Here is a 13,870-nt window from a genome sequence, read left to right as displayed (position 1 = left end):
ATGGGATCATTGCAATGGGATCTTACTTGAGCTACTAACAGAAATTTCCACAAAGATATCAACATCTGTGCAGTAGAAGCTAAAGACATAAACAGTGTTTGAACCTTTTTGGGAAGGAACAGGGAACGGAAGTACTATTAAACAGCTCTATACATCCATATCAGCTGCCTTCCTGAATACTGTGTGCACTTTCTCACCCTGAGGAGGAGAAGGATGATTAATGGTATGGAATGGCTTCTGTATAAAGAAGTCTTCAATCTAGAAAAGAGTAGTTTCAGAGAGAATATAAATAGAATTAACTATTCACTGTCTTATGCAATATATGAGGTATGAAACAATTTAAGAGATCCCCCTCTTTCAAAAAAAAAAGAGCAAGAGGAGGTGGTTCTTAGTCAGATAAACTTTTGCTGTGGAATTTCTAGACAAGTGGGTATGCAGCTATTGTACTCCTGGACAAGTCAAATCTACTGGGAAGTGGAAAAGTTGTGAAGGAGAAATACTTTCAGACTTTTAGTTACTTTGACTCTGCTAGTCACCCAGGAACTTTTCAAGGACAAGTTCTTTCAAAGCTAGAAGAGTATTCCAGGGGTACATCACTAAACACTTACTCTTCATCCCTCACTAGAACTAAGCAGGCCATCACTTCGGGAAACATGACACAGGGCAGAAACTTAGTATAGATGTTCTTGGGTTCTTTAAATAACTACAAGATTATGTCTCAAAATTGTTTCTGGAATGCAAGAGATAGCAAAACAAGCCAACAAACAATACAAAAAATGCATCTGCTGGCAGTTCTGAGTTTGTCATTGTATCGAAATGGCTTTCTTCCCCTTTCCTGCCAAAAGCACTCAGGACAGATTTCTGGCAGTAAAACTCTCCAATGAAAAACTACCGTATATACTCCTCAGTTATAAAATAAAGACTATGAAAGATCAGATCTGTAGTACTGCCCTTGACTTCTGGATTTTAGAACAAATCGTTAAGCATCATCCTGTGCAGTGTTAATCACATACTGCTTACCTCTAAAGTCACTGCTAGACCCATGAGTAATTCTCATAATGTGACCTTCCTAATGTAAGGCACGTTACAGCATATTATTGATGCTTGTAGAACCATGAATCTATATGGTTTTCTTCTGGTATAGGATTTTAAACTACGCTAGGCTACTGTTTCACCAATCTTCCTCTACTGCTGTGTCCGTTCTTTTTGCACATGAGTAATTCATTTAAGGTAATAGGCAGGTTTTTATGATGTTCCAGGGCTTGTAGGGTGCAGACCATCACCTATGGTTGTCTCACTACTGAGTAACAGATGAGAACATATGACACAGTCATTCAAAGTGCCATGGGAAAAATGGTTCTTCTTCCATGTACCACTAACTACTCTTTTTCTTGTGAAACTTGTACTAAAACTCCAATTTTGGCTCCAGTGAACCTTTTTCTTGCCACTGAATTTATACCCATTCTTTACAAAACTGAAATGAAAAATTAAGTATAAAGGCAACTACTTTTTTTTCCCCAGACACCCGAAGAAGTCCTATTTCGGTTTGAAAAGAAAAATTGCTTACTGCAAATTGCAGTATGATCTCCTGCTAAATGGAGCATGGAACAAAGGAATGTGTACAATGGAGATGGTACGCTCACAGTCTTACAAAACTCCACCATCAGGGCTAAAGGCCCTGAATCTGACATTCTACATTGGAAGGTGGAACTATTTGCTGAAAGGAGCATATGGATAGCTTTCCCTATAAGACACTCAGGATGCCACAATGTGTGTCATTCACCATGTACGTTATGGCTTCCTCAAGCGAATTACTAAATATAGAATCAAGAATGACATTTAGAAATATAGGACAAGATACCCAATTAACATGTATACCAACCCCCAAAAAACTTCAGTCTCTTTAAACACATTATCTTTTTCTGCTCACACATCCAGTAACCCCAAAGATTATATGTCCCAGGAAAAGAGGAGGGAAAGAGATGATTACCTGTTCCACAGTCTCAAATTAGTTCAATATAACAAAACAATAATTGCTGGAGAATTTCTGTCTGTATGTTCAGCAAGTAAAAATGCTAAGACCCAAGTTAAAATACTCAATCATCAGGAAAAAAAAAAAAGGATACATGTAGAAGACAAAGCTTAATCTTAGGGAAATGGTAAAGCATTGAAAAAATAATCATTCAATGTAGATATATTTTAGATATCCCAGTACTGGTTGGACTAGCATGTTTCTTTTCTTTCTACAACACATTGTAATTCATAAAAAGCTAGTCAATACTCAAAACTGAATCATGTGGGAAATTGCTTTTCTGGATTTTGGCCATATCAACCAGATCCATATTTATTCATTGATACTGCCTACATGAATCAAAGAATCCAAAGCTTAAATCTTCCACTGTTGCTGATAAACTATTTACCTGTCTTGGGATCAATGGAGAAATATGGTTGCCCCTGAAGAATGCTGTAAACCACTCTAGCACTGTTTCCATAAGTGGGATCATCAGCATCTGTCGCCTTTACTTGAAGCACATATGCTCCTGCAAAGAAACACAGGTAATCACATTTTTGTCATACAGCAATGATCAGGGATATTTCAGACACATTAGTCCAGTTGCTAGTGGATTCTGTTGCAATTCTTGTTCCACTGGAAAAAAGGTGAGAATAAAACTGTTAATTCTTCAGCTCCACGCTAGCAGCCATCTAGGTAATAGCTGAGGCATAAAGGGGAAGAAAGAAAAAGAAGATACTTATAAAGATACTTACGTCAGAAGATACTTATAAATAGTTTATGATTTTTTGCAAAAACCTTTTATATAACACATACAGAATGGAGGTTTGGGAAAACTCAATATTAAATTTTGAAAAAGGATTATACCCCACAACTTTGTGAAAAAGTAGACAACCATAAAAGTAAAACATGGGAGTTGCCTTTAAAACAAGTATTTGGTCAATCAACTCCTGAATCTTCAGTAAGATTAAGTGAACCAAGTTCTAAGTACATTAAAGAACTGCACTGCATTCTCCTAAAGTTGGAATTCATATTCTTAGAGTATGAAATTAGGTGTTTAGTTCAGGTAGTTGTCTTTAAAATCCAGACATGACTATCCTTGCCCTTTCAGTGCAGCTCAGTAAGAATTAGAAATAACGTGGAGGAAGCATTTTTGTCACTTTGTCTTCAGCCATAACTGTAGACGAGACCTAGTGCAGTTTTCTTTACATTACAAATTAAAATGGATCAATGGAACAAAAATGAAATGTACATGAAATCAGAAAATTCACTGTACATGGCAAAAGTTCACAGAAATTTCTTGTTTCTCCTGCTGTTTGCTAATCTATTTACTTCCGTTTCCTCACTGCTCCATAATTAAAATAGTTTTCAAACTATAAACTGCAGCAAAACAAAGAGCCACATTATTAGGCTTTTCCATCAGCTTTGAATAATTGTTTCCTATGATCTTCTGTGCAATTCAGTGTTGGAATTTGCAGTGCTGATTTGGAGTGAAGATTGCCTACACAAGGAACAGCACAGTGATGTGCATTATCTCCATCATTCCTGTTTTAAGCAGCATTGTGCATTTGGAGCTCATTTGACATTTTTTCAAAAATATCCATGGAATACTGCAAGAGCTTTAAGACTGCTACTTTTCTGCAGTGAAAATTGACAAGTTTTAAAAAATGTTCAGAGTTGGAAATGGACCTCATTGGATTTGTCAAAGCTTTGTTCACCTCACTGAGAGATGTTCCTTGTGAAAAGTCCTATGACTTTGGCAGGAAAGTAAAAGCGAAGGTTAATTGTTTGAAGGACAATTTTTCAGTGTCCAGCCCATGTAATCTCTTCATATGACAGTGATGACTGACAGTGGTGTTGAGAGGTTTAGTACTAGCATTGTAAAAACACTTGCTGCATGATGGCAGCATCAGACTTCTCCTGTTATGTTTTTTTGAGCAATAGAGAATGAAAAGCTATTCCAAGAGATATTCTATCTCCTGAGGAAAACACAAAAAATATAAGTGCTATTTGATTAAAAACCACTTTTTACAGTTAATTCGTGCATCATGTTCTTAAGCTGACAGAAAGTTTCATTAAAATCAACTTCTCAAACAAAGAAAATGGTAGCAAATAATAAGTGAATGAATGAAAATAAACACCTAAGCTGAATCCATATCTATATCTCCTCACTCAAAAATGTGATGACGGAATCTGAAGAAAGCAGACACTGGACATCAAAGTGCCTGAAAATTCTGTCACTGATTGAGGTGCTTGATGATTCCTGCACATACTGATTATTCGTGTAGATATCATTGGGTACATGATCCAGGTAGTCCAACTTTCTTACACAAAAGAAGGAAGAAAAGTTGATTTACAAACTAAGTATTATTAAGGGAAACATACAGAGTCTGATAAATACCTGGCGCTGAATATGAAAAACATTCCATTGCTCATTGGCAGCACTTTCACCTGTATTAACCCACCTGTCAGATCTTTTAAACTAACAGATAATATGTAAAGTTTATATTTTTATGAGAGATCTGGCATGTTGGTTTGTGTTTTTCTAATATCCCTCCAGTCATTTACTTATTTAAATGCATACTTAATGTTCTAAATGGATTTTCTGAAATTGGTTTCTCATCCTTTCAGTATTATCAAGCATTTCTCTTTGTATCTAACAAGTTTTCTATTTTATTGCAAAGCATGAAACCAACTTATTTTTAAAAGTAGACTCTAAAATCAAATTATATTTTTCCATACAATAATGCAGCGCACTACAGCTGTAAATCTTTAATGCACAAATGTAGTGAGGAAGGATCACATTAACTGTACTTCATGACATTTCAATTAAAATATATACTTACATTACTACTATTACATGGAGTAATGTAATGAGCAAAAAAGATACAATGCTGCTTTTCAGGAAAATATCTTCTATTTAAATATTATTAAATATTATATTTAAATATATTTTTAATTTTTCATGTGCAAGCAAACATATTTGATGTAAGGCATTATAAAATGCAGAAAAAATGAATTATGCTTTAGTTATTTATGTTTTAGAAAGAGGAAAAAAATAATGTTAAACCATTCACACAGCTCAAGAAATGGTATGGAATTTTAAAGATTGTGTTTTCTTTGAAAAAATACAAGAGGTATTGAAAACTAACATACTGTAAATCACAGCAAGCATGCTCACCTGAATTTTACTCTAGCTAAAACTAAAGGAGACTCATCAATAAGTGCTAATAGAATGGACCCTAAGATCTATAACTTGTCGGCAAAACTGACAGAAATAGCACTAATAAAAGCCTTGTTGTTTATATCAGAATAACTGTAGGACATCTGAGTTTATACCATAACAGAAATTTTTATGAAATATTGATTTGACTTCTAGAACAATTACCTTCTTTTTTTTTCCTGACAGTCTCTCATTGGTAAAAATGTTATTTTGCCAAAACAAAAATAATCTTTGAAAGAATTTCAATATTTATGGAATCTCTTTTCATCCAAGCAGTACTAGAAAGAAATTTCAAAGTATTCTAATACAAATTGCTTATGAATGTCAAAATTTGTTTAAAGAATTATTTTAAAGTTTAGACCCTCCCAAATTTTGAAACAGAGTATTTGATTCATTTATTATCTTTTCTGTTTTGTTTTTTTTTTTTCCCTTATAAAAGACTAAAATATTGATCCTTTTTATTATTTCAACATGGAAACAAATTCTACCTTTACCAAAGTGTAGTTGGGGTGGGATATCTTGCTCTCTGTGGAGCTATTTCTGTCATTCAAAGTAATCAAGCATGAAATCTGAGGGTTTTTTATGTTTAGTTTGTTGACCTGAAGAGCATGACAAAGAATACACAACACTCGACTGGGACTAGTTAAAATGGTTATTTCATTGTAAAGAAAAATGAGATGATTCAATGCTATGAGAATAACAGGGCAGACTTGTTTAGACATGATTCCGGAAAAAAAAAACGCTCCGTCAATAGAATTGCAAAGAAAAACTGGAAAGGAGATGGTGATATGTTATGCAGTTTCTTGTTAAGAACAGCTTACACTATGCCTGCAAATCCCATTAAGTTTGGTTACAAATGCCAAAATTCAGTTAGGTGGTAGCAGTGTGTTGTTTTACACAGGAAATGAGGGTGACCTGCTTCGAGGCTTTGAAGAGATAAGAGAAAGCTGGATGGGAGCAGTAAATTTTAAAGATTAATTGAGAAAGGAAGGGATGCTGAAAATATTATATCACAGGACTTCAAGTGTCCCATAGACTTTGTCTGGAGTCTCTCTCCACTCCACACTGATCAGAGGTTCAGTCAAAGCATGTGACTCAGGCCCTCATCCTGCCAGGTTTTGAATTTCATCAGTACAAAGATATCATTGCTTTGGAGATACTGTCAAGCAGATTCCTACCTCAACTCCTTCTCCTTTGAAATTTAGGGCTTTGATTTTGCCATTTTCCTTGTTCACCTTTTTCCTGTCTTTTGTTAGTAGGAAATGAGTATGTGACACTGTATGTGCATTTTCATGGAATTACTTTTTGTAATGGAGTACCAAAGGTAGTTTCATCTACTTCATGGTGAGTAAAGACATGATTTCCTTGTACAGTCAAAAGAACTGTCATCATCTTGCTGCACAACCTCTCCCACATGCATTATGTAGTACTTTTGAAAGAAATTAGATGATTGTGAAAATATTTTTTTTTATGGGAAGGGTGAAGGAAGAGCACAGCTGCTGGCATAGAAACTAACTACTTTGTGCAATATTATTTCTAAACAATTCCAAAAATAGCACCATGGCAACCCAAACAACATCCATCTTCTTATCAGAATTCAAATAAAACCCTAATCAACACATTTCATAGTTGTGAGACTTTTTTTTTTTTTAAGTTTAAGAAAATAAAGAAGTGAATTTATGGCTCACTGCAGCACTACATTGCAATTCAGATCAGGAGATTTCGTGTCTCAATAAATATTCCCCTGACCTGCCACCAGTAGTTTCAGCAAAACTCCAGTGCTCAGAAGACACGGGCATTTGTAAAGAGAGATGCTGACGTTGCCCTTTTGGGACTTATCTTCTATAGAAAAATTACCAGCAATAAGTTCTGAATATATACTCCGGACGCTGACTCCCACAAAAGTAATGTGAAGAAGACATATTTTACTTGGAAAAGTCAGTTTCCAGCTTATGTATTCATGGCTGTGCAGCCCTGATAATAACACAAGCTTGCTGGGTCCATCAATATCTTGAACACTAGACACAATCAGAGAAGCACACTTTATTCCTGTTTTGCATTCCAGACATCACCCTGAACATATACATTTCTCTCAGCTGTCAGAAGCAGCCATGGCCACAAAAGCAATACTGACATTCCCTTTTGTAGTTGATGAAGAATGGCAAGCCTTTTGCTAATAGTTTTGCTGTGCTGGTCGCTAAAAACAGCTGCTGCAAATCTCAGCATTTAGTGCATAATCAAGCATATTTCTAGTATGTCTGGAATAACATTTAACTTATATTGGCAACAATCCAGGGAGTATGGAAGCTGGCTTTTTTATTTTTTCCTGCTGGTCATCCCTGTCTCCCTCATGGATGATGAGGGAAAACAGGGGAAACCTGCTGTGGTAGTTGTAGCTAATTGTTTAGCTTAGAAGTCAGTGAAGCAATTATTTTCTTTCACCTTTTTTTTTTTTTTTTTTTTTTTTTTGGTACCATCATCTGTTGGGGTCAGCCAGAGTTAAGCAAAGCAGTGTGGCTGAGCTAACAATCCCTGTTATTCACTGAATATTTTTAAAATTTATTTATTTTTATTAATTTAGACTATTCATGTATTATAAAGACATTCGGTGGCTTAAACAGTCTCAAGGCTGTGATAATGTTTACAGAGGTTACACTTCTGAAGAAAATTCAGAGCTTGCAATAGCAACTAATAGTCTAGACCCAATATGCACATAAAGGAGTGGCCTGATAAAGTAACTGCTGGAAATTATGCATCAGGAGAATGGCAGAGGAACCAATTAGCAAATACTAAGCTTACTATCTATCTGTTTGAGAAATACACCTCTGGAGAGTGATTTTTTCCTTTCTGTTTTCAAGATTGTTTTCCTCTTACCAATATGACAGAAGTTCTTCTCATATATATATGAAATTTAGCAAATAGAAAAAATTAGCTTTGACTTCTGCTTTTATCATCTTGACAACTTGATTAGTTTTCAGGCTATGACTCAACAGGGACTTAAGTGTGCCAGTATACCTTTATGGCTAGGGTAGGTGAGATAAAAATAACCAGTACACTCTCTATCATGATAGCTGTGCTGGCAAATCTCCCACTGTAGATGTTTCTGTGCTGATAAAAGCATGGTTTTGCTGCCTTAGTTTATGTTTTTCAGAGAGGTAGTTTAAGTTGTATTAGAACCTTTATGATAACAAATGCTATGTCTCAACCAGACAACTTTTCCAAAAGCACCATTGGAAATCGGACGTGTTGTGGGAAATACCTTCTTCAATGGAATTGCAAAATAATGAATTTTAGCCTTTCTCAATGCACTGATATCTCAAAGGCTTTAAGAAAAAAGAGTTAACCCTAGAATAACAGCACAAAGAATTCCTATTAATTTATTAATCTGTAAAGTTGTTTCTATGTGGCCAAAATATTTTTTCAGACATACATGTTCAAATAAATACTAACTATTAAGTTCAATTTGAGCAAGGAAAGTAATACACTGATGGAAGTGATCCCAGATGATGCACCCTGCTGGTTGTTATGATACTTACCTGGACAGGAATTGTTAATACCAGCTGCATGCCCTTTCAACAACATAGATTCTTCTCATGCCAGATAAAAAAGTATTAGATAAAGAATTTTTAAGCATTCACTTGTCTCATGGAAGAGCTCCTGGAGATTCTTAATGTGTGGCAAAGAATTTAAAATCGTGACACTCCTCCTGACAGCCTTCAAGCCCTCTTGGCCCCAAAATAAAGTATGCAAAAAATGGTGGCCATCACATAAAGAACTCAGGAGAAAGCAAGTCACAGTGTTACTTCCACTATTTTATGATTTGAAGTTTTCATGAGCTGGATTTTCACACATCAGTTCTTCAAATGTCAAATGATTTATTCAGAATGTAGTAATAAGAAAACTTGAGCTTTACAGGGGATACAAGAAAAAAATTACTGTGAAATAAATGTCATTCACAGTGAATGTCAGCTAAAGAGACCTGGTTTTGAATCTCAGTAAATGTTCTAATGCTATATGGAGGCTGGGCTGTTTCAATATTTTTTACCAGATATTGGACCTGTTTAGAAATAATTTAATTCTATGTTCACCCAGGTATCTTTAGCTAGGCAAAGTTAATTTCTACACCAGTATTTGGTGAAAAAAATCTTTTAAATTTTGAATGAAATAAAGAAGTTTATCAAGGCCATTTCCCCAGTTATATTTAGAGTCATGTACTTAGACTCAATAATTGGTAACAGAATTACAAACTTACATGGTAACATTTCAAGAAAAAGACATTTGGAGATGTTCATGACTGAGCACTTCTAAAGTTTGCATTGCCTGTATCACATTTCTTCCTACCTACTTAAAATATTGTTGTTAAATCTCTCAGGAAGGATGCAGAGCCGTCCTCATGAACTTTTTTTTTTTTTTTTGTATTTACCACTTTTTCCTACTCAAAATCTACAAATATGCCGAGGGCAATCTTGGATTAGGCAGAGTCATGATAACAAGCAAAGAGAACTTCAGAATACATCAGTGACTTCTACACAACTGAGTATGCAATGAGATTCTCTGTGAAAGTTGCTGACTTTGATTATTTAATCAGAATATTGCTTTGAAGACTCTCCTGCTACTTGAAGATCAAAGTACTGAAGAATTCACAGAATTTTACCCTATACATTTGCATTAAAATTTAAAGTGTAATCTGATCCATTCGGTGACTTAATTCATAATGTCAATACTATTCTACACAGCTCTCTACATCAATATCCAACTACACTAACCTTCTGTGGTGAGAAGAGACAGTAACCCCACATACCCACCATGGGGGTGTGACTATAGGGGCTTCAGAACATCGAACAACATGGATATCCTCAGGCTTGACAAGAGGTTCCCCTCATGCAAACTCCTTTGCAAGAATAAGAGAAATGGCAAAAGAGGGATTGTTACTTTAGGTGGCATCAGGTACATCCTCCATCAAAAATGGTATTTAAGAAAAAAAAAAAAAAAGGAGGGAAGAAATTCAGCATCTGAAAACACTGAGGATAATAAGCCACTGTGTAAGCCCTAGTCTGATTCCTACCCATGACCAATTTACACCATGAAACATACAATTTCCAAGTACCTCTTACCTTTCATCACAAGAACTGGACAAATTATTCCTTAAACAAACTAATGATCTAATTTCCTTTCCTACAAGAACAGTACAAGGAATTGAAGGGAGTCAGAGGTTGGTGAAGGATGAATAGAGAGAGCTGACTGTAGTGACTCCTCATCTGAACTTTGTGTTCCCTCTCAGAAATCCCATCCCTGCTGTAGGAATGACCCAGTGACTTATAAAGGTACAAACTCAGGTCAGCTTCATATTTCCTTTATAACCCACAGCAGCTGGTGGACTTTAAACATGCAGCTGAATCATCCTTGCAGCAGAGACGCCTGAGAGAGAGTGGGAACAAACAACTGGCAACAGAAAACCATGCAAGCATTAAGGTTACAAGTGGACAGACTTTAAATAGAGCCCTCATGTTAATGGTAAGCACATAATTAATTCCCCTTTGTTCTTTCACTAGAGGGATTGTAGCATCACTGTCTTTGGAAGTTCTCGGGAGCAGATCAGACTTGCATTAGGAACGACATATGTGGTGATCCTCATGGAAATGCATTAAGTGAACCTGAGATTCCTTCTGCTCTAGCTTTTTGATGACTTGTACTGCATAAACAGACTTCCCTCCCCTCAGAGAACTGTTGTATCCTTGTTCTTATGGCTATGATAGAAGAGCTCTAATTCGGTTCAGGACTGCACTATTGAAGCAGATCTTTCCCTTGCCCTCAGTATGCTCTTTCAGCATGTGAACTGGATTATTTTGGGTTAAAACTAAGATTGAAGGTAGGGTGTACTTGATGCAATGCTACTGTTAATAGGTAGTTGATAAGAGCTTATTTGAAACCATGAGGTTTTCAAATACTCTGGATGCCAAATTCTCATCACAAACTGTTCCATCACACAGCTCTGTTTCTATTGCATCATGCTGCTGCCTAGTATTGCCTCACATTCTTTTCAGAGCCTTTAGATACTATAGCATTACATAAGTATGATTATTATTTCACATCAGGAACAGTTGCAACTTAATTAGCAAAAATCTAAAAAGTTTTACCTGAAGATATAAAAGGCTATCATAGTACAACTACACATATTTGGCCAATTTCATGGCACTGAAAAGAGAACATTTTCGTGATTAGGAGAGAGAAGGAATTCAAACCCCAAGGTCATATTACACATATGGAAGTTTTAAATATGCACACTTAAAGCTGAGCATGACTCTCCTGTCTCAAATATCTTATATTAGTGTGACAACTCCCTCCTTTTTATGTGCTTGCATTAGGTTTTGATATTTTTTCCATAAAATAATTTTAAAACCTTCTAGTGTACCAGTCTGAATTTTTGTTGACCTGAACATTAAATAGAATGTTGCATTTACTTCATAATTTGGATCAATATAATGCTTTGATAATACTGTCCTAGTAAACAAAACCTCAAGCATCCTTCTCAGCAGGCAATTTTCTGGACTATGTGCTGCCACAGTGGGGATTTACATCCAGTTTTGTTAGGAAAAGTCCACTGAGCCAAAGCATATGTCAGCGTTTCACGGGAGGAATGCACTTCCCAGGCAAAACTGGGAAGATGTTCCTTGCCAAAAGGTCACAGAAACATGCTTTTCCTTTTTTTCTGCTTTACTAAGCACAACTCAATTTCAGGATACTGCATGCAGAGTTTTTCTCAGCATGAGGAAAGACTGAAGCAGAAGATGGTAACAGAGATCTGGTCCTGTTCTTAACTCAATACCAGACTGTTACTCAACAAAATATCTTACTGTTTCTTAGTTTCTCCATGGTAAAATGAAAACAGGAACCTTCATACCCTCAGTGGTAGATACTGTTCTAAGACTGTTTAATGTGCAGTGAGTTCTGGTGCTCTGTAGTGGGATGGTAATAGAGATGTCTTCTGTTGCATCATTGATCATGACATAACAATATACATAATTTGGAAATGTAGCATTATGCAGAATACCACACCATCCCAAAGTAAGACATGAAGCAGCACATCCTATTTTTCAAATCCCTCAAATTCACATCTTTGAAAGAATTATGTACTACAGTTAAGAAGCAGTCAAATAACAATCTCAAGAACTCACAGAATTACAATATTGCTTATTTTGAATAATATCTTATGAGAAAAGCTATTTTATGATAGAAGAAAGCATCTTGCAACCTGTGGCTATGCAAATACCCAATACTCTTTTTGGTCAGTTTGTTAAAAACTGAAAGAACTTTTGGAACAAACAAAAAACCTGAAGCAAAAATGTGAGTTTAATTTAGCATAATGCTTGTCAGTACACAAAAAGCATTTCAGTTTTGAGCATGGTAAACAGGCAGGAGCAAGAAAGCTTTTGCTTCCAGGGTTGCATTAGGAGTGGAAGACACTCGGGTATGCTGTGGAAGTTCTCAGTTCCGATGATTTTTTTGCCTGAGGAAGTTCAAATTTGTACTGCCCATCTTTCTGGAAAATTTTGTACATGCAACTGCTTATATATTTTAATGTTTCATTTAATCATCCACAAGGGTATACACCCGTTTTCTAAAGCAGCTTCCTGACTCAGGCAATGTTACTCTTTCTTTCATTTTGTTCTATCTCAGTTTCTCCTGTGTGAGCACTCCTGATCAATGGAAATCTGTGTTTTCAGAAACATGAAACAGTATTATCAAGTGAGCTTGAAAGACATACCTTTATCTATGATAGGTAGAAAAAGACCACTGCTGGTAGAGAAACAAAAAGAAATTGAGTCTTCTACATAAATTGGACTACTGCATTAAAATTTTTCCCTGACATATTTTTATGTATGCATAATTGGCTAACTGGCAAATTGGCAATCTTGAATTTAGTTTTCAGTGAGTGAAGTCTTCACTGACACAAAATTGACTTCAGTAGCATTCCTGCCTTTTGTGACTCAGTTTTAAGCTCCTAAGAGAGATTCAAGGAAATGTTGCAGCAAGAAATATGAGGAGAATATGGAGAAGAAGAAGGCTTGAAGTATGGAGCAAAATCTCCACCTCCTCTGTTGAGAGAAGACAATAACTCTAAGATTTCTCTATTTTACAATTAATATTGTTTTCATCAGTGTGTCCTAGTTGTGGGCACTGAAGTTCAACTGCTGAACTTCAGGCACCTGAAACTCAATATCAACACTCTAAAAGTTAATGTACCTGCCCATCCCAAAATATGAGCAGTGTTCATTTACCAATTAAATTTTAATTCATCTGTTATCTAAAAATAAGCCTGAACCCTCATGGGATAGTCTATGTTATACTGACTGTGGGTTGTGGCTGCAAAGCTTCCAACTGGAATGATGCCAGATCAGATGAAGAGCCAGCCAGTGGTTCTGGGGTTATTCCAGTTGACATTAAAGGCTCTATTCATGGATGTGCCACTCTTCCCTGTGTGCCAGAGGTAAGTCCAGACCTCCCCCCACAACAGTTCTTGTTTAGCCATGGATGACAAAATAAACTGTTCTCAAAGCTAGTCAAAAATCTTCTGGCGTATCTTCTGGCAAAGTGTAATTATTACTCTTATCTTTTAGCCAATTAAGACTATTTCA

The 13,870-nt window shown here is 35.9% G+C and overlaps 1 protein-coding gene across 5 annotated transcripts in view; it reads right to left on the bottom strand.

Moving 5' to 3' along the window:
- CDH12 (cadherin 12) overlaps positions 1-13,870 on the bottom strand; it is a 638,327-nt gene that overhangs the window by 73,932 nt on the left and 550,525 nt on the right. For all 5 annotated transcript variants that reach the window (XM_071453742.1, XM_071453733.1, XM_071453753.1 and 2 more), the window contains one exon: positions 2,421-2,540. In XM_071453742.1, coding sequence (XP_071309843.1) covers positions 2,421-2,540 — 120 coding nt within the window. The remainder of the gene's footprint in view (positions 1-2,420; positions 2,541-13,870) is intronic.

Source organism: Agelaius tricolor, unplaced genomic scaffold, assembly GCF_023055355.1.
Source record: "Agelaius tricolor isolate 1412-34295 unplaced genomic scaffold, bAgeTri1.0.p SCAF_2, whole genome shotgun sequence".
Taxonomy (NCBI): Eukaryota; Metazoa; Chordata; class Aves; order Passeriformes; family Icteridae; genus Agelaius; species Agelaius tricolor.
The sequence above is the reverse complement of the archived record's forward strand: the minus strand, read 5'-3'. Positions and strand labels throughout refer to the sequence as shown.